The 20,288-nt window shown below is 49.0% G+C and overlaps 1 protein-coding gene and 6 non-coding genes across 7 annotated transcripts; 1 reads left to right on the top strand and 6 right to left on the bottom strand.

The window, feature by feature from the left end:
* Window positions 1-253: 253 nt before the first annotated feature.
* LOC126529378 (uncharacterized) lies at window positions 254-1,432 on the bottom strand. Its single transcript, XM_050176978.1, has one exon. It carries the CDS (start codon window positions 1,430-1,432, stop codon window positions 254-256), a length of 1,179 nt encoding a protein of 392 aa, XP_050032935.1.
* Window positions 1,433-6,957: 5,525 nt separating this feature from the next.
* Window positions 6,958-7,029, bottom strand: TRNAD-GUC (transfer RNA aspartic acid (anticodon GUC)). The gene has a single exon. It is a non-coding gene; the product is annotated as a tRNA-Asp (tRNA).
* A 167-nt stretch (window positions 7,030-7,196) lies between these two features.
* On the bottom strand, window positions 7,197-7,268 carry TRNAD-GUC (transfer RNA aspartic acid (anticodon GUC)). The gene has a single exon. It is a non-coding gene; the product is annotated as a tRNA-Asp (tRNA).
* A 167-nt stretch (window positions 7,269-7,435) lies between these two features.
* TRNAD-GUC (transfer RNA aspartic acid (anticodon GUC)) lies at window positions 7,436-7,507 on the bottom strand. Its single transcript has one exon. It is a non-coding gene; the product is annotated as a tRNA-Asp (tRNA).
* Window positions 7,508-7,675: 168 nt separating this feature from the next.
* TRNAD-GUC (transfer RNA aspartic acid (anticodon GUC)) lies at window positions 7,676-7,747 on the bottom strand. Its single transcript has one exon. It is a non-coding gene; the product is annotated as a tRNA-Asp (tRNA).
* Window positions 7,748-7,915: 168 nt separating this feature from the next.
* On the bottom strand, window positions 7,916-7,987 carry TRNAD-GUC (transfer RNA aspartic acid (anticodon GUC)). Its single transcript has one exon. It is a non-coding gene; the product is annotated as a tRNA-Asp (tRNA).
* Window positions 7,988-18,407: 10,420 nt separating this feature from the next.
* TRNAD-GUC (transfer RNA aspartic acid (anticodon GUC)) lies at window positions 18,408-18,479 on the top strand. Its single transcript has one exon. It is a non-coding gene; the product is annotated as a tRNA-Asp (tRNA).
* The last annotated feature ends 1,809 nt before the right edge of the window (window positions 18,480-20,288 follow it).

Raw genomic sequence — 20,288 nt, 5'->3', positions numbered from 1 at the left:
TTTAAAGCCATTTCTTTTTATATGTTCTGCAAAATGATCGCATAACAGTACCCCTTTACAATCTGAAAAATTAGTTAGCATAGTATAACACTTACAGCGAAGATGAACCTTGCAGACACATCACGTATGCAGTACAATGTGCGCTATAGGCATCTTCTAACCGGTAGGCTTCACGACACTTGCAAGTGAGTTCGCTCAGAGTCCCCACGTCTTCCCGAAGACCCCAAAGGTTGCGCTGCGCGGAGAGTCGGCGTCAAGACGGAGGTTTTTCCACCGGCCGCCGCTCAGCGGAAAAATTCGGCCTCTGCTTGAATAAAGACCGTCTTATGCCAAGTCCCTTCGGCGGTGGTTCTGTCTCTTCAACTCCATTGTCTGCTTTCTCGACGCTCTCCTCCAATGGCCGCTTGGTGGGCTGTCCACTGACGCTTTCGACGACGTCCATGCAGGTCTCTTGGGTTTCTTCCCCTTTTGTATCCTCGCTGGTAGGTTGACAGGCGTCCTTCGATGTGATGGCTTTTTCCACGGCCTGGTCTTTGGTATCCCGTTCGCGCTCTGTTGGTTGACGCCTTTCCTCCAAAAGGGGTTTGTTGGCTGCCAGCGTTACCATTTTGCGGACTGTGGTGTCCTTTGACGGCTTCGAAGCTTCTTCAGCGTCGTTTTCATCCATGAGAAGTTCGGATGAATCCTCGCCACTCGTAGGCCCGGCGACGCTGGCGTACGTCTTAGGGCATTGACCTTCTTCATGTCCGAATCTACGGCAGGCACTGCATTTTGGAACCCGGCAGTCGCGGCGAATGTGCCCCGTTGCATGACAGCGCAGGCACATCGGCGCACGGCCTGATACGACCACCAAAGCTTGTTCACCTGCGACGTTCAGCTGGTGTGGTAGATCTTCCAGCTTAACGCCTACCTTGAGACGCATGGACACCAACCTGGTTGTGGACCCCTCGTCAGTGATTCCGTGTACTCGCCACCACTCTCTGCTAATTTCTGTCACTTTTCCATAAGGAAGGAAGGCCACCCGCACGTCATCATCTGGAACGTTGTGCAACAGCCAGTGCACTTTCATCCTTACATCTTGGTTTCCAGGATCAATGACGACGCAGCGCCGGCCCTTGACCTTCAATTCGCTCGCGGCGAGTAACTTCTTCACGGCTTCGGCATTACTGAAAGTTACGGCCCACACGTGGCTCATCGGATACGCCCCTAAGGCGATCACTTCAGGAAGCAGCGATAAACCAGACAACGCGTCGCGAAAATCTTCCACTCGGTAAGGCCGCGCTTGAACATCTCCGTGAAGAAAAACTGTATTAACAACAAAACGACCTGTTGGCAAATTCGGCAAAATCAACTCGTAGCCTTCTTCAGATGAAAAGTTCCTGTTGCCGCGGCTGGCAATAGCCGCTGTAGCCGCCCCAACGGAGCTCGTCATCGCACAACCGTTCGCTTCGGTGGCCGGAAATGGAAAATCAATGGAACCCCGGTCTCCCGCGTGACAGGCCACTATACTAACGAGGAGACACGGGAGGCGTCAGTTAAAGCACTATGTACACGATGGGAATAAAAGCGCAAACGTTTTCGCACAACCTTACTCGCAAGCGCGCGAAAGATACAAACAGATACTGCAGATAATTGTCGCGGGCGCACCTAAGTGTGTCTAAAAAAAAAGTTGTAAAAAACATTACTCCCCGTCGGGGAATCGAACCCCGGTCTCCCGCGTGACAGGCGGGGATACTGGCCACTATTTTTTTTTCTTTATTCACATAATGACATACATATATAAAAACACGTTGGTCTACTTGGACCAAGGTGATAAGCTAAAATTTCTTGAAATTCACCAAATCATCAAGAATACCCAACCAGTCAGGCGGATCTGCCTGTACACGATATATCTCACGTGTGAAAATAATCCTCTCAATAAAATTTTCTCGTGCTGAGCGCACATTCACATCACCGTGGGTGACCGCCATCCGTGTCTTCCAAAGACTATGGAGGCCCAGGAGCATTATCATATAGTACGGTAAGCCCTGATCGCTGTCTACCGGCAACAAACGTATACCCTGTGCTGTTATCGGCAGTTCCTTTTTAAGAGTACTTTGCAAGACGTCCCAATAAAATATTGCATCCCAGCACTCAATGAAGGCGTGCTCAAGTGTCTCCGGCTTGTTACATAGCGCACAGTTTGTCGTCCATAGTACAAATATTCCTTTGTCGGCTATCCATGTTTTGACCGGAAGGGTAGATGTATGCAATTTAAAGAAGAACGACTTTACGCTTGCTCTCACAGGCATCTTTTTGACTCTTTTCAAAACATCATGTCCTGGGCCTGCATAGTATTTCATCCGGTACAAAGACTGGCATCATAACTTCAACTAAATCCTTGTAAAGTTTCTTTCTTGTTACCATGCTCAGGTACTGAACGGAAAACCGAGCTTTTAGTATTCGAAGGGAGTCGACTACCTCTCGCGAGTAGCCTTTAAGCCGATAGTTTACAGGCTGTGCACTAGAGACAATAAATTCAGGCAAAATGCTTTTCAAACGGACCTAGATCATCGTACGCAAGAATGAATCACTTTGATCTCGTAAGAAGACAAAATGAGAAACAATCTGTCCTAAGAACAAAGGCGACAATCCAAGACCACCATCTCGAACAGGACGAAACAAGTTGGTTCGGCTGACCCTTTCCCAAGTGGGACCCCAGATAAAAACAGCAAATACTCTGTGCATTTTCTGTACATTCACACGGGTCATCGACAAAAATTGGAGGACATACCACACTTTGGCAATTAAAAATAAATTACAAACAGTTGCCTTTACAAACATTGATAACTCACGACCTTTCCATCCTCCGGTTTTCTCTTTTGCACGCGACGTCTCATCCTCCCAGTATTGCACGGTACTCTCGTAGTGCTCAAGCGGCACCCCGAAATATTTCGGAGGAGACACGGTCCATTGTAAATTTGCAAAGGCAGACGGCGTGATGTCCCAGCTTCCGTGCCAAAACCCGATGCACTTCTCCCAACTGATCTCGCAGCCGGTTTGCCTGCAATATCTTTTAGCTTCGCTTATCGCCTCGCCTCTAGTACACTTTGGCGATCTGTACAAAAGATTGCGACGTCATCAGCAAATGCAAGCACTTTAACATGCGACGATTCAACTTTATAACCATTGATTTTTCCATTGCTTATTAGAGATAAACAGAAAGGCTCTAAATAAATTGCAAAGATCAGCGGTGACAATGGACAACCTTGCCTCACTGATGATCTGAGTTTAATGTTGTCTGTTAGTGTCTTATTCAGCACGATGTTTACCATGCAGTCATTGTATATCATTTTTAGGCCATCGAGTATGACTGTGCCTATGCTAGCATGTTCAAGGATACAAAAAAGAGCTTCACGCGACACACGATCGAATGCCTTTGCTAAATCTAGCTGCAACATGGCGACCCGCCCGCCAAAAATCTCACAGCACTCAAGAATACTACGGGCTACATGCACATTTGTACAGATAGAGCGACCTTTTATGCCACATGTTTGGTGTGGTCCAACAAGAAATTTGATGACGCTCTGCAGTCGTTTTGCCAACACTTTCATATAAACTTTGTAGTCGGTGTTCGTGAGCGTTATCGGACGGTACGCACCGACAGATAGCGGCGTAGCGTGGTCGTCAGTTTCTGGAATCAGCACCACGTGAGCAGCACGAAAAGAAAGCGGCATTTCTTTCGTTTCGTACGCTTCCGTGATGACCGCATGTAAAATGGGCGCCAGTTCATCGGCATACGCTTTGTAGAATGCGGCACCGAGGCCGTCTGGCCCAGGTGTCTTCCCCAGTGTTAGTTCAGTTATCGCCTGTTTTATTTCGTCTACGCTAATGGGTTTCTCCAAAAGCGCTCGAGTATCACCATCTAACCTTGGCATTAAATCAAGGGTATCCCGACCCAACAGAATGCTCCCGCTTCTTTCTACACCTATAGCGCTCGACAAATGCACGTTCAATTTCTTTAATGTCGCTGGTAATATTGTTCAGATACGTAATTTCTCGGATTTCATATTGTGTTGCGTATCTCCTTTCGTCACACAATGCGCGCTTATTAGGAGTTTCGCCCATCCAGATCTTCTCGGCTCGCGCCCTTATTACTGCTGAACGATACTTTTCGACGTCCATAGCCTCGAGCTTCCCCATAACTTCACGTATATCTTTACCGTATATCGCGGGATTTGAGACTTCCATGCTGATCATAAAATCAAGCTGGCATTGCAATTCCTCGGTTTTTTTTCTTTCTTTATGACGGAGCAGTGTTCCCCTTTCAATAGCTGTCAGTTTGACTTCGTTCTTGAATTGGTCCCATTCAGCCGCACGGGACTTTGCTGCAATGCCGGCCATGCTTTCTATTTCTTTCTTTACTTTTTCGTTAAATATATCGTCACCCAGTAGCTTAACATTAAACTTCCATAACTGCCAGTTGATTTGCGTTTTCTTTTTCTTGCCACCAAGTGTGACCATTACAAGACTGTGATCACTAAAAGAGACATGCTTTAATTCATACTTAGTGCACATGCTCACAAAGTCAACCGTGGCGTACTCTATCGAGCCGCGCACTGCTTCCACGCTGGAAGTGTGTGAAAACGGGTTGATTTCCATTCGAAAGCAGCCATCCCAGGTCCTCCAAATCATTCTTGCGGATTAGTGCATCCAGTACCTTCGCACTTTTGTCGCGGCTAGGTACAACTTTAGCTCTGTCCTCTGCCATCAGCACACAATTAAAATCACCAAGCATAACAATACGTTTCGAACACTGCAAATAACACTCGATTCTTTCGAAGAAGGCTACGCGCTCAGTCTCGCTATTCGGTGCATAAACACAGATCACTCTCAAGGCAGACCAGAAAATAAAAAGTCTATAATAAGCAAGCGTCCTGCTTCCGATACAACAATGCTCACATCCGAGATGACTATGTTATTACGAATGAATATCGCGCAACCACCAGATGTGCCCACAGCATGACAAATACAAACATTGTAGCGCGTTCGAAAGGTTTCCACCATGCGGGCCGTCTGATCCTCACTTTCGATTTTAGTTTCTTGCACTGCGACTAGATCTAAGTCATTTTCAGAAAACAGGCGGCTCACTTGGTACTGCCTTCTCCGGGCCGCTAAGCCCCTGACATTCAGTGTGGCTACTCGCATTGGCTTTTCAGTTTCACCGTGCATATTATGTGAGGAGCAAATGGGTCGCACAGCGCTCACCTCTGTACATGACCACACAGCATTCGTTTCATTGCAGTCGGCCATTCCTTGCAGTGTTATGTCTGGCACATCTGCAGCTTCTTCAACGGATGGTTGCAGCGCGACAATTCATTGCCGTCCGTGTGCTTAAAAGTCTTACGCGACATGTTGTACAGGCACCCGTGAAGTGCAGACCCGAGCGCCTACTTCGGCGCCTTGTCCGCCTCGCGTTTATCCAGGGGAACGATGGGCTTCGACCTGAATGGTGAGCGACGTACCCGTGCCGCTTTCGCAGGCGGCTCCTCGGCATTCAGGCCACCATTCGGGTCGTCGACTTTCACCGTCTCGATGTGCGCCCGCTTATTCGACGATGTAGTCACGTCGGTCTCCATTGCGCTCGGCGCGTTGCGATCCGTCGTTGCTGCTGAGCCTTCATTGCCTTCTTTCGACCGGTGCAGCGCGTCCTTTGACAGGTCAGGCTGCCTTTCTTGCGGTGGCTGCTGCTCGCTAGGCAACGAAGTAACGGCCCGCTGCAAGGGGGCGGGGACCGTGGCCGGGGGCGTTGGTTGTGGTTCCAACTTCGTGCTTTCTACTGCCGCCGTTTCCTCAGCTTCTGCCTCGTCCATGACGAGCTCAGAAGAGTCAGTACTCCTTATGGGCCCTGTGACGTTCGCGTATGTAGGCGCACACTGACTTTCGTCATGACCGAAACGTTTGCAGCGCGAGCATCGTGGCACCCGGCACTCTCTGCTAACGTGTCCTTTTCCCTGGCAGCGCAAACAAAGCGGTGGCCTTCCAGGCACCATTAATAAAACAGGCTCTCCGGCGACACGCAGCTGGAGCGGGATATCATCACTTTTAACACCAGGCTTCAACTTGAGGTTCACCAGACGCGTAGTGGAGCCCTTTTCTGTCACGCCCTGAGCGCGCCAGCGCTCTCGTGAAACTTCCGTAACTTCGCCGTACGGCGCTAAGGCCTCGCGTACATCTTCATCGCTGACGTTATGGAGGACCCAGTGCATTTTAAGGCGTAAGTCTTGGTTGTTGGGATCAACCACCAGGCATCGCCGACCCTTGACAGTAATTGTTGCAGCGGTTAGCAGTTTGCTCTTAAATGTTACGGCCAACACGTGGTTCATTTGGAAGGCTCCCAAGGCGAAAACCTCGGCGAGCACTTTCAAGCTGGCCAGGGCGTCACGGTAGTTCTCAACTCTGTACGGCCGATCACGGATATCGCCATGCAAGAAAACTGTATTAAAAACAATCCGACCTTTCGGCAGTTGGGGCAGCATCACTTGGTAATCCTGGTTGTCTTCATCAACATTCCTGTTTCCGCGGCCAAGATGGGCCGCTGATACCGTTCCTTCGGAGCACATGATAGCACGTCCGTTCGCCTCGGCTCCTGGAAGTGGAATCCGGGACACTAGCCACTATACTAACGAGGAGACATGCCAGGCGTGTGTCTAAAAAAAAAAAGAAGTAAAAATATTGCACCCCGTCGGGGAATCGAACCCCGGTCTTCCGCGTGACAGGCGGGGATACTGGCCACTATACTAACGAGGAGACATGCCCGGCGTCAGTTAAAGCACTATATCCACGATGGGAATAACAGTGCAAACGTTTTCGCACAACCTTGCTCGCAAGCCCGCGAAAGAAACAGACAGATTCTGCAGATAATTGTCGCGGGTGCACCTACGTCTGTCTGAAAAAAAAAAAGAAGTAAAAATATTACTCCCCGTCGGGGAATCGAACCCCGGTCTCCCGCGTGACAGGCGGGGATACTGGCCACTATACTAACGAGGAGACATGCCCGGCGTCAGTTAAAGCACTATATCCACGATGGGAATAACAGTGCAAACGTTTTCGCACAACCTTGCTCGCAAGCCCGCGAAAGAAACAGACAGATTCTGCAGATAATTGTCGCGGGTGCACCTACGTCTGTCTGAAAAAAAAAAGAAGTAAAAATATTACTCCCCGTCGGGGAATCGAACCCCGGTCTCCCGCGTGACAGGCGGGGATACTGGCCACTATACTAACGAGGAGACATGCCCGGCGTCAGTTAAAGCACTATATCCACGATGGGAATAACAGTGCAAACGTTTTCGCACAACCTTGCTCGCAAGCCCGCGAAAGAAACAGACAGATTCTGCAGATAATTGTCGCGGGTGCACCTACGTCTGTCTGAAAAAAAAAAGAAGTAAAAATATTACTCCCCGTCGGGGAATCGAACCCCGGTCTCCCGCGTGACAGGCGGGGATACTGGCCACTATACTAACGAGGAGACATGCCCGGCGTCAGTTAAAGCACTATATCCACGATGGGAATAACAGTGCAAACGTTTTCGCACAACTTTGCTCGCAAGCCCGCGAAAGAAACAGACAGATTCTGCAGATAATTGTCGTGGGTGCACCTACGTCTGTCTGAAAAAAAAAAAGAAGTAAAAATATTACTCCCCGTCGGGGAATCGAACCCCGGTCTCCCGCGTGACAGGCGGGGATACTGGCCACTATACTAACGAGGAGACATGCCCGGCGTCAGTTAAAGCACTATATCCACGATGGGAATAACAGTGCAAACGTTTTCGCACAACTTTGCTCGCAAGCCCGCGAAAGAAACAGACAGATTCTGCAGATAATTGTCGCGGGTGCACCTACGTCTGTCTGAAAAAAAAAAAGAAGTAAAAATATTACTCCCCGTCGGGGAATCGAACCCCGGTCTTCCGCGTGACAGGCGGGGATACTGGCCACTATACTAACGAGGATTTTTTTTTTTTTTCTTTATTGCCGGTCTTCGACATACACATACGGCATAAACAGATACACTTCATAATGGTAAAAGCAATGACCGTCTTGGGCCGTTGCGAATAGTTAAAAACACTTGATTACCGCTAGTTCATCCAATATATGCATCCATTCGGGTGGTTCTGTTCTCGTTTTATAAGCTTCACGCAAATATAGCACGCTTTCAATGAAATGCTCTCTCGCAGGATGAATAACAAGCCTCTCATGACGCTCATCCATTCTTGTTTTCCACAGGCTATGTAAACATATTGCCATAAACATGTCACATGGCATATCTGCGTTCTCAGTTGGCAAGAAGCGGATGCCGTACGGTGTTATCGGTAATTCCTTTTTTAACGTTCTTTGTAGGATGTCCCACAAGAACATTGCATCTGAACAATCAAGAAAGATATGCTCAATCGTCTCTGGTTGCCTGCATCTTGAGCAGTTTACTGACCACGGCACAAAGATTCCCCTTTCTCTTAGCCATGGCTTCACTGGGAGCGTTCCACTGTGTAAATGGAAGAAAAATGTTTTTGTGGATGACCGTATCGGCATCCGCTTCACTCGCTTGAGCACGTTTCTTCCTCTGGATTCAACGCGGTACATAGAACGATAGACAGGCACAGGCAATGATACATCAAGTAAATCTTTGTACAGTCTTTTGCGTTTAACAGATGCAAGGTAATTCAATGAAAAGCGCGTATGTAGGAAGTCAAAGGCCAATACGACTTCTCGCAGGAAGCCTCTGAGCCTAGGTCCTGTGCTGTAATCGGAGGACACAACGAATTGAGGCAACGCGTTGCTCAAACGTCTTTGAAGGACTGTGCACAAGAATGTATCTCTCTGATCACGTAGGAACAAAAATCTCGACACGACTTGTCTTAAAAAGAGATGAACCAACCCTAGGCCTCCACTTTTCACTGTTCTGAACAAATTAGTGCGACTAGAGCGCTCCCAAACGGAACCCCAAATGAAGATGGCAAACTGCCGGTGTATTCTTTGTATGCTGACTCTTGATGCGCACAATGCTTGTAAAACATACCAAATTTTGGCCACTAAAAACACATTACACACTGTTGCTTTTGTGAATATTGATAGTTCTCTCCCACCCATCCTTGCCGTTTTCGCCTTAATTTCTGCGACCTCTCCTTGCCAATAATCTTTGGTGTCCTGGTGGTGTTACAGAGGTACCCCAAGGTACTTGGTAGGCATATTCGTCCACTGCATTTTTTCAAAAAGTGAAGGCGTGTCTTCCCATTGTCCATACCATGTCCCAATCGACTTGCCCCAATTAATCGCACTCCCCGTCATTTTACAATACTTTGTCACAACATTAACGGTATTGCTTACACTTTGCTTGTCATCACAAAAAACAGCGACGTCATCCGCGTATGCTAACAATTTTACCTCACTGTAACCGACCCTAAAACCCCGGACATGGCTCTCTTTTATTATCTTTAGACACAGTGGCTCGAGATATAGGGCAAACAGTAGAGGCGATAAACCACATCCCTGTCTTACGGAAGACCTGACGGCAATGCTGGGAGAGAGTGTTCTACCAACGATTACCTTTGTGGAAACGCCTGCATAGCACATTCTGATCCCTTCTGTTAAGATTGTTCCCACATTCACGTGCTCCAAAACATTGAAAAGAATTGTGTGTGTCACTCTATCGAAAGCTTTTTCTAGGTCCAATTGTAACATGGCCACCCTACCAGAAAAGTCGTCACAATGCTCAAGTACTGTTCTTGCTACGTGTACGTTTGTAGTTATTGACCTCCCCTTAATGCCACATGTTTGATGTGGCCCTATCAATCGTGTTATTATACTCTGTAGCCTTCTGCCCAAAACTTTAGTGTATATCCTATAGTCTGAGTTTGTTAAGCTGATTGGTCGGTAGGCTCGCACGGATAGGAGTGATGAGGGATCAGTAGTTTTGGGTATCAGGACAATATGACTCTCGCGAAACGACGGTGGCAGTACCCGCTTTTCATAGGCTTCTGTGATAACGTAATAAAGAGCTGCAGCTATATCTGTTTTGAAAGCTTTATAGAATGATCCACCCAGTCCATCAGGTCCTGGCGTTTTCCCAGGGCTCAGGTCATCTATAGCCTGCTCTATTTCCTTGATGCTTATTGGCATTTCTAATCTATTTCGTTGTTCATCATCTAGACTTGGCAAAAGGTGTAAGAATTCATTTTCGAACCCCTGTTCGCATTGCATTTCATGTCCTAAGAGTTCGCTGTAATATTCTACAAAGGCAAGTTGGATGGTTTTCTTATCACGTACTATTTCATTACGGTATGTTATCGCATTTATCTCCTTTCGTGAGGCATAACTTTTTTCATCCGAAAACGATCGCTTTGTAGGTTGTTCTCCGCACCATAGATGTTCTGCGCGTGCGCGAATGATTGCGCCCCGATATTTTTCCTTATCGACAAGTTCCAACTGTGCTTTCGTTCGCTGTATTTCTTTAGCGAAACAACCAGGACGGATGCTTTCCAAGTTTAAATAAAAGTTGAGCTCACTTTCTAATTCTATTTCATTTCTTTTTTCTTGGTGGTGTAAAACGCTGGACCTTTCTATGGCAATTAACTTTGTTTCTTGCTTAAAACACTCCCACCTTTCCGTGCAGTCACTGTGAACACCCAATAACAGCTCTTGAATGCTATCTTGAATTCTTTTTATAAATATTTCGTCCTGCAGCAATTTTTCATTGAATTTCCAAAGATCCCAGTTGAAGCTTGACGGCTTCTTTGAACCAAGCGAAAAACGGACCAAACTGTGGTCGCTAAAATAAACATGCTTGACTTCATAATCACTGCACAATGGCAACGCTTCCCCAGAAACATAGACACGATCCAGTCTGGCATGGCTGTCCCCTTGAAAATGAGTGAACCGAGGTGTATCATTATTGGCTAAAACGTCGCCTATATCCTCTAAATTATGCTCTTCAACGAGTGCTGCCAAGAGGAGCGCACTGCCTTCGAGACGAGACAGATTACGGGCTCTGTCTTCCACTTTGCAGACACAGTTGAAATCTCATTAAATGCATAGAGGTTGACTATGCGCCATGGCACACCCTGCAACACAAAATCACAACATATATATCGACCTTCAGTGTCGACATGATAACTAAGTGCTGAATAAAGTAGGCTCTTTTTCAGAAACAGGAAACAGCTCGCGGATAAACCAAGAGCGTGTGAAACGCAAACATTATACTCAGACAGAAAAGGTCGCAAAGCCCTTTCTGTCTCGTCGTCACTCTCAATCTTCGTCTCCTGCACGGCGACGAAGTCGAGGCGCCTCCTAGACAAAAGCCGGCGAAGCTGCGCCTGTTTCTGCAAAGACCTAAGGCCTCGTACGTTCAAGGTTGCGAATAGAAGTTGCTGGGACAGGGCCATTGTGACTACCAACTATTTGGACCTAATGATCTATGTGATCGGTCCTAGAGGGCAACGGTGAGGCTCCCTCCGAAACCCCACCTGGCCTTCTGGACCGTGATCGTCGGCACTTTCCTGAGTGTTTCGACGTTTTGCGGCGACGTGATTTTCTTGTGGTACTGGTCGTCTCGCTGTCTGTGCTTGATCCCGATCTGTTAGTCGCACGGTGCTTCGGAACTGAAGTATCCGCGTTACTTCGTCTGTCCTCTGCCGGCTCAGGGCACGTGTCGAGATGCTTGGGTGCATCAGATGAGTCATCTCCGGCTCCCTCATTCGCTTGCTGGGAAGCAGCTGGCTCCGTGGTAGCGGGTGCTCCTCTGGGTTGTTGCTTCTGTTGGTCATCTTTCTCTTCGCTACTTTCTTTTTTCACGGGCAGTTCTGCGATGCCATTGTGACTGTCTTTAACAGGCAGAGGGGCCTTACTGGCACAGCGGGTCTCCGCAGAAGAGGGAACGTCTCCCGTCGCGTCAAGAACCTCCGTAACGTCCATTACGTGTTCTTGCAAGCTTTCATCCCTAGGCTTTGTTCTGTGTCGTAACTTATCGGCGTATGTTACGACACATTCTTCAGCTGTGTGGCCAAAGCGCCGGTAGGTTTCACAACGTGGGGTTCTGCAGTTTCGACGAATGTGCCCCACCTTGTTACAGCGCAGACAAAGTGGGGGCCGGCCTGGAATTAATACGAGGCTCTGCACTCCACAAACAGGTAGTAGATGTGGAACGTCTCCCACGCTCACTCCATCGGCAAGAGTCAACACCACGTCCCGATTTAACGTACGCATCTCTTCCATCTCCGATACTCTCCAGCTTTCTGCTGATATAGACTTGACTTTCCCGTAAGCCTGGAGCGCATCTCGAATGTAGTCATCTTCCAAACGCTCAGGAAGCCACAAAAGCTTCATTTTAACTTCCGTGGGCTCAGGATCAATGACGACGCAGCGTCTACCTTTTATGGATAATTCCCCGCATGGGACTAGCTTTGATTTTGTTATCCCTGATTTGCACGTCACCATCCGCACGTGCGACATCTGAAATTGTCCGATGGAACTTATTTCCTTCAGGTCAATAACGTTCCGAAGGGCGTCTCTGAAGTCGTGGGCTCTGTACGGTCGACCACTTAAGTCAGCATGCAGGAAAACGGAGTCCACAACCAGCTTACCGCTAGGAAGACGGGGTAACACAACACGGTAGTCATTGCTGCTGGCTGAAGCCTGAGCAGCACCTCGGCCTGGGGCCGATAAATCCTTTGAAGCGGAGAACATGAGAAAAGCGATCGTTCGGAACGCCGTCTCGCTATACTAACGAGGAGACATGCAAGGCGCCAGCTAAAGCAGTATATAGACGATCTGAAAAAAAAATATACGCAAAAGCGTTCGCGCAATCTTACCCACAAGTGGAAAAAAATAGAGACAGCTACTGCGGAGGTGTATCAAGTGCGGCGCTGCGTGCGCCTACAAACAAGAAGAAAAAAAGAAACACTCCCCGTCGGGGAATCGAACCCCAGTCTCCCGCGTGACAGGCGGGGACACTGGCCACTATCATCATCATCATCCGCCTAGTTACGCCCACTGCAGGGCAAAGGCCTCTCCCATACTTCTCCAACTACCCCGGTCATGTACTAATTGTGGCCATGTTGTCCCTGCAAACGTCTTAATGTCATCTGCCCACCTAACTTTCTGCCACTATACTAACGAGGAAATATGGCGGGCATCAGTTAAAGCACTATATACACGATGGGAATAAAAGTGCAAATGTTTTCGCACAACTTCGTTCGCAAGCGCGCGAAAGATCTAGACAGATACTGCAGATAATTGTCGCGGGTGCACCTACGTGTGTCTAAAAAAAAGAAGTAAAAAATTACCGATGATTACGTTACTTCCTAATGCGAAATTTGAGCGCAGCAAATAAGCTGTTTCACCTTTTCGATAGATTGAGGCAAAGAAATCGAGCAACACATGTATGCGCTATCACAGAATTTTTTTTTTTATTTTTCACACATATTCCTTTAACAAAGACTCCACTAACAGTTCTTGACAGTCATGAAGGAAGCTTTGTGGTCGGAGAAATAGACTGATATATGTTCGACTTGGTACACCAATGCTTGATCCTCAAAGCCGAGATCTATACAAGTGCCTCGCGAGGTTGTCACAGCCGTGGGACGCGTTACGAGCGAGAGGAACGGGATGTTCTCCCGCATAAGTGTTAGGAAATTGCTGTTTGTCTTTATGTCAACATTAAAGTCCCCCACTACTAACATCGGTGTGGATCGATGGACGGTTAATGCGAGTTGCAGGAAGTGCACGACGTCTTTCGTGAGTGCGGTAGGGGCGAAGTAGGCAGCTACTACAAGCAAGCCGTTGGGCAACTTTGCGGCGCACAGTTCGCCAACTTCATGTGACGTGCCAAACATTTCGACTGGTATTGCTCGTTTAGCAGCAGCAGCAGCAGCAGCAGACGGAGGACTTCCATCGGTCGTCTCGCTCATGGCTCAGAAAGAACTGGCAGATAATTTCGCAGTGGCGAACGGCAGCGCCAATTTCGGCTCGGGCGGTGCACATATACAGATCCGCCGCCACCGATCTGGCTCTCTGATTGCCACCGCACAGGGCGAACGGCAGCGGCAATTTCGGCTCGGGCGGTGCACATATACAGATCCGCCGCCACCGATCTGGCTCTCTGATTGCCACCGCACAGGGGCTGCATTGGAGGAGGAGCGAAGAAAGGAATTAAGTTCGAGCCGGCGCTTTGACAACCGGAGACTCGCAGGAAGAGGGGGGAGGGGGGCGGCGTGTACACCCAGCGGCAAACGATGGGGGCAGAAGTGCGCGCAGCAAGCGGACAACACGATAAAGGGAGGAGGGAAGAGATAGCAGCGACTGACTGATGCCGCTGACGCCGATAGTGAGTCAACCCCAGCTGCGGAGTTGGTTTCAGGGACAACGCCGCCGATGCCGACACAAACAATATGATAGCCTCGCTTCCGCAGCGCTAAGAACCAGGTCTAGCCGTGGGAAGGTGGTCACGTATTCGTCGACGTGCCGGGGCCTACGTGAAATAACCGGCGCGTCGGCAACTGAAGAGCACCCTATCCGCCACACAAGAACAGGGGGGGGGGGGACCCTTTCCTCCTCTTTCTGCATGGCGGCGACGGTGTTCTATGCAGTCACGTTATCTTGACTCTCTAGCGGCGTCAGCGGCATCCAGCGGTATCAGTCGGTCGCTGCTAGCGCTGGGGGGATGAAAGGGGGGCGGAGCTGGTTACGAGGCCGACGACAACGCCGACGACGACGCGAAACCCAGGAACGGACGCCAAAGAGCTGCGCTCTAAAACATCACTCCCCGTCGGGGAATCGGACACCGGTCTCCCGCGTGACAGGCAGGGATACTGGCCACCATACTAACGAGGAGACATGGCAGGCGTCAGTTAAAGCACTATATACACGATGGGAATAAAAGTGCAAAAGTTTTCGCACGACTTCCTTCGCAAGCGCGCGAAAGATACAGGCAGATACTGCAGATAATTGTCGCGGGTGCACCTACGTGTGTCTAAAAAAAAAAAGAAGTAAAAACATTACTCCCCTTCCGGGAATCGAACCCTGGTCTCCCGCGTGACAGGCCGGGATACTGGCCACTATACTAACGAGGATTTTTTTTTCTTTATTGCCGGTTTGGCACTTCCAAAAACAGAACTCATAAATACAATTTTAAAAGTACAATAAAAGACGCGTGAGCCTTTTCATGGCTGGAGTGTGAAGCTAAAATGGCTTCAGAGAAGCCAGCTTATCAAGCACAGGTATCCAATCCGGTGGGTTCCTCTGGATTTTGAGAACATCTCGTATGTACACACAGTTTTCACTGAAGTTTTGCATACCCGATCTTGCGTTGACATCCGCATTTCTGACCGCCATCCTCGTTATACTACTATATACTTATACCACTATACTAACTTTTTTTTTCTTTATTGCCAGGTTTCTGGTTCATAACTTTTCACAACAGAGAGTAACCACTGTAACGAAAACCAAAGTACAATATACATTTGCTGTGTGTGCACGTATTCAACCAGTATCGTACTGTCTCAGTCTAATCAAAATGCGCGCAAATACACCAACGGCTCTACTCTTGGGAGCCACTCGGGTGGTTCCTCTCTCGCTTTATGGAGGGCGACAAACCAGTGCATTTGTTCTCTGAAATACATTCGTGCAGGCTGCGCATCTTTATCGACATGGTATCCTGCCATTCTCGCGCGCCAAATGCAGTGGAGGCCCAAGAGCATAATTAGGTCAAAAGGCACCCCGTCCTCATTATCTATGCTTAAGTAACGAATGCCATACGGGTCTAGTGAAAATTCTTTCTTTAGTGTCCTCTGCAATACATCCCAGAAAAACACGCCTTCCCAACAGATTAAAAAAACATGATCTATTGTCTCTGGCTGCTTGCAAATTAAACAGTGCGTTCCCCACGGTAAATAAACTCCTTTTCTCTCCAAAAACTTCTTAACTGGTAACGTTTCCGTGTGTAATTTGAAAAAGAAGGTTTTGGTTCTTGGCGGGACCTGCATTTTCTTTACTCTCTTTAAAACATCGCTGCTTGGGCCTCCTCCGTACAAGGACCTGTACAATGGCACTGGAAAAAGTACATCGCACAAAGCACAGTACAGTTTCTTTTTGTTCACACCGGACAGGTAATCATTCGAGAAGCGCACTGAAAGAAATCGGACACTCGATACAACTTCATTGTAAAACCCTCGAATCCCTCCCGAAAACTCTTCGGTTGAAACCACATACTCTGGCAGCCGTCTACTCAGCCTCATTTCACATACCGTGCGCAAGAAAGGGTCAGTTGCGTCCCTAAAGAACAAGAACCGGTTTACCAACTGCCGTACAAAGAGATGGCCCAATCCCAGTCCCCCGTCTTTTACCCGCCGGAACAAGTTGGTCCGGCTGCAGCGCTCCCATTCCGACGCCCAGACAAAGACGGCGAAAATCCTGTGTAGCTTCTGAACATTTGACCGTGAACAGTGCAATACTTGCATTACGTACCAAAGCTTGGTGATAAAGAAAAGGTTACAAACGGTGGCTCTGGCAAAAATAGAAAGGTTAGTGCCTTTCTACTTCTCAGCTCTCTCCCGTGTGTCTTTGACCTGCCCTTTCCAGTACTGCTCGCTATCACGATAGGCATCGAGCGGGACGCCCAAGTACTTGCCTGGTGTCGTCACCCAATGCACGCTTGCAAAAAGATCTGGCTTCGTTGGCCACGATCCATGCCACAGCCCGAGGCACTCCGACCAGTTAACTCCACTACCAGTAACATGGATAAATTTATGGTATAGTGGCCAGTATCCCCGCCTGTCACGCGGTAGACCGGGGTTCGATTCCCCGACGGGGAGTTTTTTTTTTTTTTTTTTTACTGCTCCTCTATTTTAGGCACACGTAGCTGCGCCAACGACACTTATCCTCAGTATCGGGCCGTGTCTTCCGCACGATTGAGAGTAAGGTTGTTGCGAAACACTTTTACGCTTTCATTCCCATCGTGTAGAGTGTGCATTAGCGAACGCTACCTATGCCTCCTCGTTAGTATATATAGCACTACCACAGTACATTGTATCCTCTTTTTGTGCACCGCATGTAGCGGCAAAAGGATTTTTGAAAGAAGTTGTTTATGCTGCTCGTTTTCTTGAAGTGCATTTTTCTAGGGATTATTTGTTATCAGTAAGCAAAAAACAATTGTATAAGGGTTTAGTTGATGTGCTATGCCCTGTACGTTTTGTGGGGATGCGCGACTCTCACGCATCCCCTGATATGCTGTTTTCCCGCACGGCTCGCGTGGCCTGGCGCCCGCGGTCTTCGGAGTGGTACAAGCGCGGTGCGAGAGATGGCGCGAGTGTCGCGCCGCGGCGGGGTTACTCGGGCGCCGAGCGACAAGGCGCGTCCTCTTTGGTTCGAGATCGTTGGCGGGCGCGGACGTCCGCGCGGGAGCCGTCCGATGCTTCTGCGAGACTGTCTCGCGTGGCCGCCTTCGAACGTGCAACGATTCGCGTGACTGTACACGCGAACGACCAGGCGTTGGGATCCAGCATGGGGCGAACATATTCGCTCGCTATCCGGTCACTCGGTGAGTCAGACTTCTAGATTTGTCGCGCGCCCATCGGCATGTTTTGTGGATAGCCACTCGGCTAGCAGGCATTGATCTATGAAAGGTGCAATAAATGCCCTTGTGATTGTTTGCACTACTGTGTTGACGTTCCTTTGTCCCAAGGGTACGGAGGAGAAACCCCACCTATCTCCCACACTTTATATCGTGCAAAGTATGCATTATGACCCGAACAGGATGTATTGAAACGTGTTAAAGAAATGCCTATTAGAGCGTCAACTAAAACATTTTTCTTCTTACAGCACAGTGGCACGCTCCCTGTTAAACCATGGTTAAAAGAAAAAGGTATCTATCCACCTTGGGGTGTAAATTGTATGGCATGTAAGAAGCCAGAAACAATTGAACATATTTTCTTTGATTCCTCTGATTCAATTTTCTTGTGGGACGTTCTACAGAGGATGCTTAAAAAGGATTTTCCGCTAACGCCATTCGGAATTCGGTTCTTGCCATTTGCGCAAACAGGGGACGTGCCATATGATGTTATGATGTTGGTTACAATGCACAGTGTCTGGAAAACAAGAATGGATTTCAGACACGAGCATGTGGATCCCAAGCGAGCCAAGATATATTTTGCGGAAAATATTTCATATGTTAGAGATGTGTTAAAGGCTCCTAACGAGCTACCTGAATGGTTGCTCATAATCGAAAAGTTATTGGAGCTTAAACCTTGCTAACCAAGCTACACGGCACGAGCTGAAAGTCCCGTTTTCAGTATGTATCGACATGTGTCCAGTTATGTTGAATTCAGTGTTTCGAATTCTTGTGTGACGTATAATTGACGAAATCCGGAAATAAAGAACAAAAAATCCTCGTTAGTATAGTGGCCAGTATCCCCGCCTGTCACGCGGGAGACCGGGGTTCGATTCCCCGACGGGGAGTTTTTTTTTTTTTTTACTGCTCCTCTATTTTAGGCACACGTAGCTGCGCCAACGACACTTATCCTCAGTATCGGGCCGTGTCTTCCGCACGATTGAGAGTAAGGTTGTTGCGAAACACTTTTACGCTTTCATTCCCATCGTGTAGAGAGTGCATTAGCCAACGCTACCTATGCCTCCTCGTTAGCTGTCGAATGTGTATTTTTTATCCGGGCCAATGACCGGAAATAACGAAAAACAAAAATCTGCTCTTTAGTATAGCGGCCAGTATCCCAGCCTGTCACGCGGGAGACCGGGGTTCGATTCCCCGACGGGGAGTAATGTTTTTACTTTTTTTTTAGACACACGTAGGTGCGCCCGCGTCCATTATCTGCAGTATCTGTCTGTATCTTTCGCGCGCTTGCGAACAAGGTTGTGCGAAAACTTTTGCGCTTTTATTCCCATCGTGTATATACTGCTTTAGCTGGCACCTCGAATGTCTCCTCGTTAGTATAGTGGCCAGTATCCCTGCCTGTCACGCGGGAGACCGGTGTCCGATTCCCCGACGGGGAGTGATGTTTTAGAGCGCAGCTCTTTGGCGTCCGTTCCTGGGTTTCGCGTCGTCATCGGCGTTGTCGTCGGCCTCGTAACCAGCTCCGCCCCCCTTTCATCCCCCCAGCGCTAGCAGCGACCGACTGATACCACTGGATGCCGCTGACGCCGCTAGAGAGTCAAGATAACGTGACTGCATAGAACACCGTCGCCGCCATGCAGAAAGAGGAGGAAAGGGTCCCCCCCCCCCCCCCTGTTCTTGTGTGGCGGATAGGGTGCTCTTCAGTTGCCGACGCGCCGGTTATTTCACGTAGGCCCCGGCACGTCGACGAATACGTGACCACCTTCCCACGGCTAGACCTGGTTCTTAGCGCTGCGGAAGCGAGGGTATCATATTGTTTGTGTCGGCATCGGCGGCGTTGTCCCTGAAACCAACTCCGCAGCTGGGGTTGACTCACTATCGGCGTCAGCGGCATCAGTCAGTCGCTGCTATCTCTTCCCTCCTCCCTTTATCGTGTTGTCCGCTTGCTGCGCGCGCTTCTGCCCCCATCGTTTGCCACTGGGTGTACACGCCGCCCCCCTCCCCCCTCTTCCTGCGAGTCTCCGGTTGTCAAAGCGCCGGCTCGAACTTAATTCCTTTCTTCGCTCCTCCTCCAATGCAGCCCCTGTGCGGTGGCAATCAGAGAGCCAGATCGGTGGCGGCGGATCTGTATATGTGCACCGCCCGAGCCGAAATTGCCGCTGCCGTTCGCCCTGTGCGGTGGCAATCAGAGAGCCAGATCGGTGGCGGCGGATCTGTATATGTGCACCGCCCGAGCCGAAATTGGCGCTGCCGTTCGCCACTGCGAAATTATCTGCCAGTTCTTTCTGAGCCATGAGCGAGACGACCGATGGAAGTCCTCCGTCTGCTGCTGCTGCTGCTGCTGCTAAACGAGCAATACCAGTCGAAATGTTTGGCACGTCACATGAAGTTGGCGAACTGTGCGCCGCAAAGTTGCCCAACGGCTTGCTTGTAGTAGCTGCCTACTTCGCCCCTACCGCACTCACGAAAGACGTCGTGCACTTCCTGCAACTCGCATTAACCGTCCATCGATCCACACCGATGTTAGTAGTGGGGGACTTTAATGTTGACATAAAGACAAACAGCAATTTCCTAACACTTATGCGGGAGAACATCCCGTTCCTCTCGCTCGTAACGCGTCCCACGGCTGTGACAACCTCGCGAGGCACTTGTATAGATCTCGGCTTTGAGAATCAAGCATTGGTGTACCAAGTCGAACA

This window comes from Dermacentor andersoni, chromosome 4, assembly GCF_023375885.2.
Source record: "Dermacentor andersoni chromosome 4, qqDerAnde1_hic_scaffold, whole genome shotgun sequence".
Classification (NCBI taxonomy): domain Eukaryota; kingdom Metazoa; phylum Arthropoda; class Arachnida; order Ixodida; family Ixodidae; genus Dermacentor; species Dermacentor andersoni.
The sequence above is the reverse complement of the archived record's forward strand: the minus strand, read 5'-3'. Positions and strand labels throughout refer to the sequence as shown.

What these genes read in the sequence shown, in the direction of transcription:
- LOC126529378 (XM_050176978.1), bottom strand. Translation starts at nt 1,432, where the DNA reads ATGACGAGCTCCGTTGGGGCGGCTACAGCGGCTATTGCCAGCCGCGGC.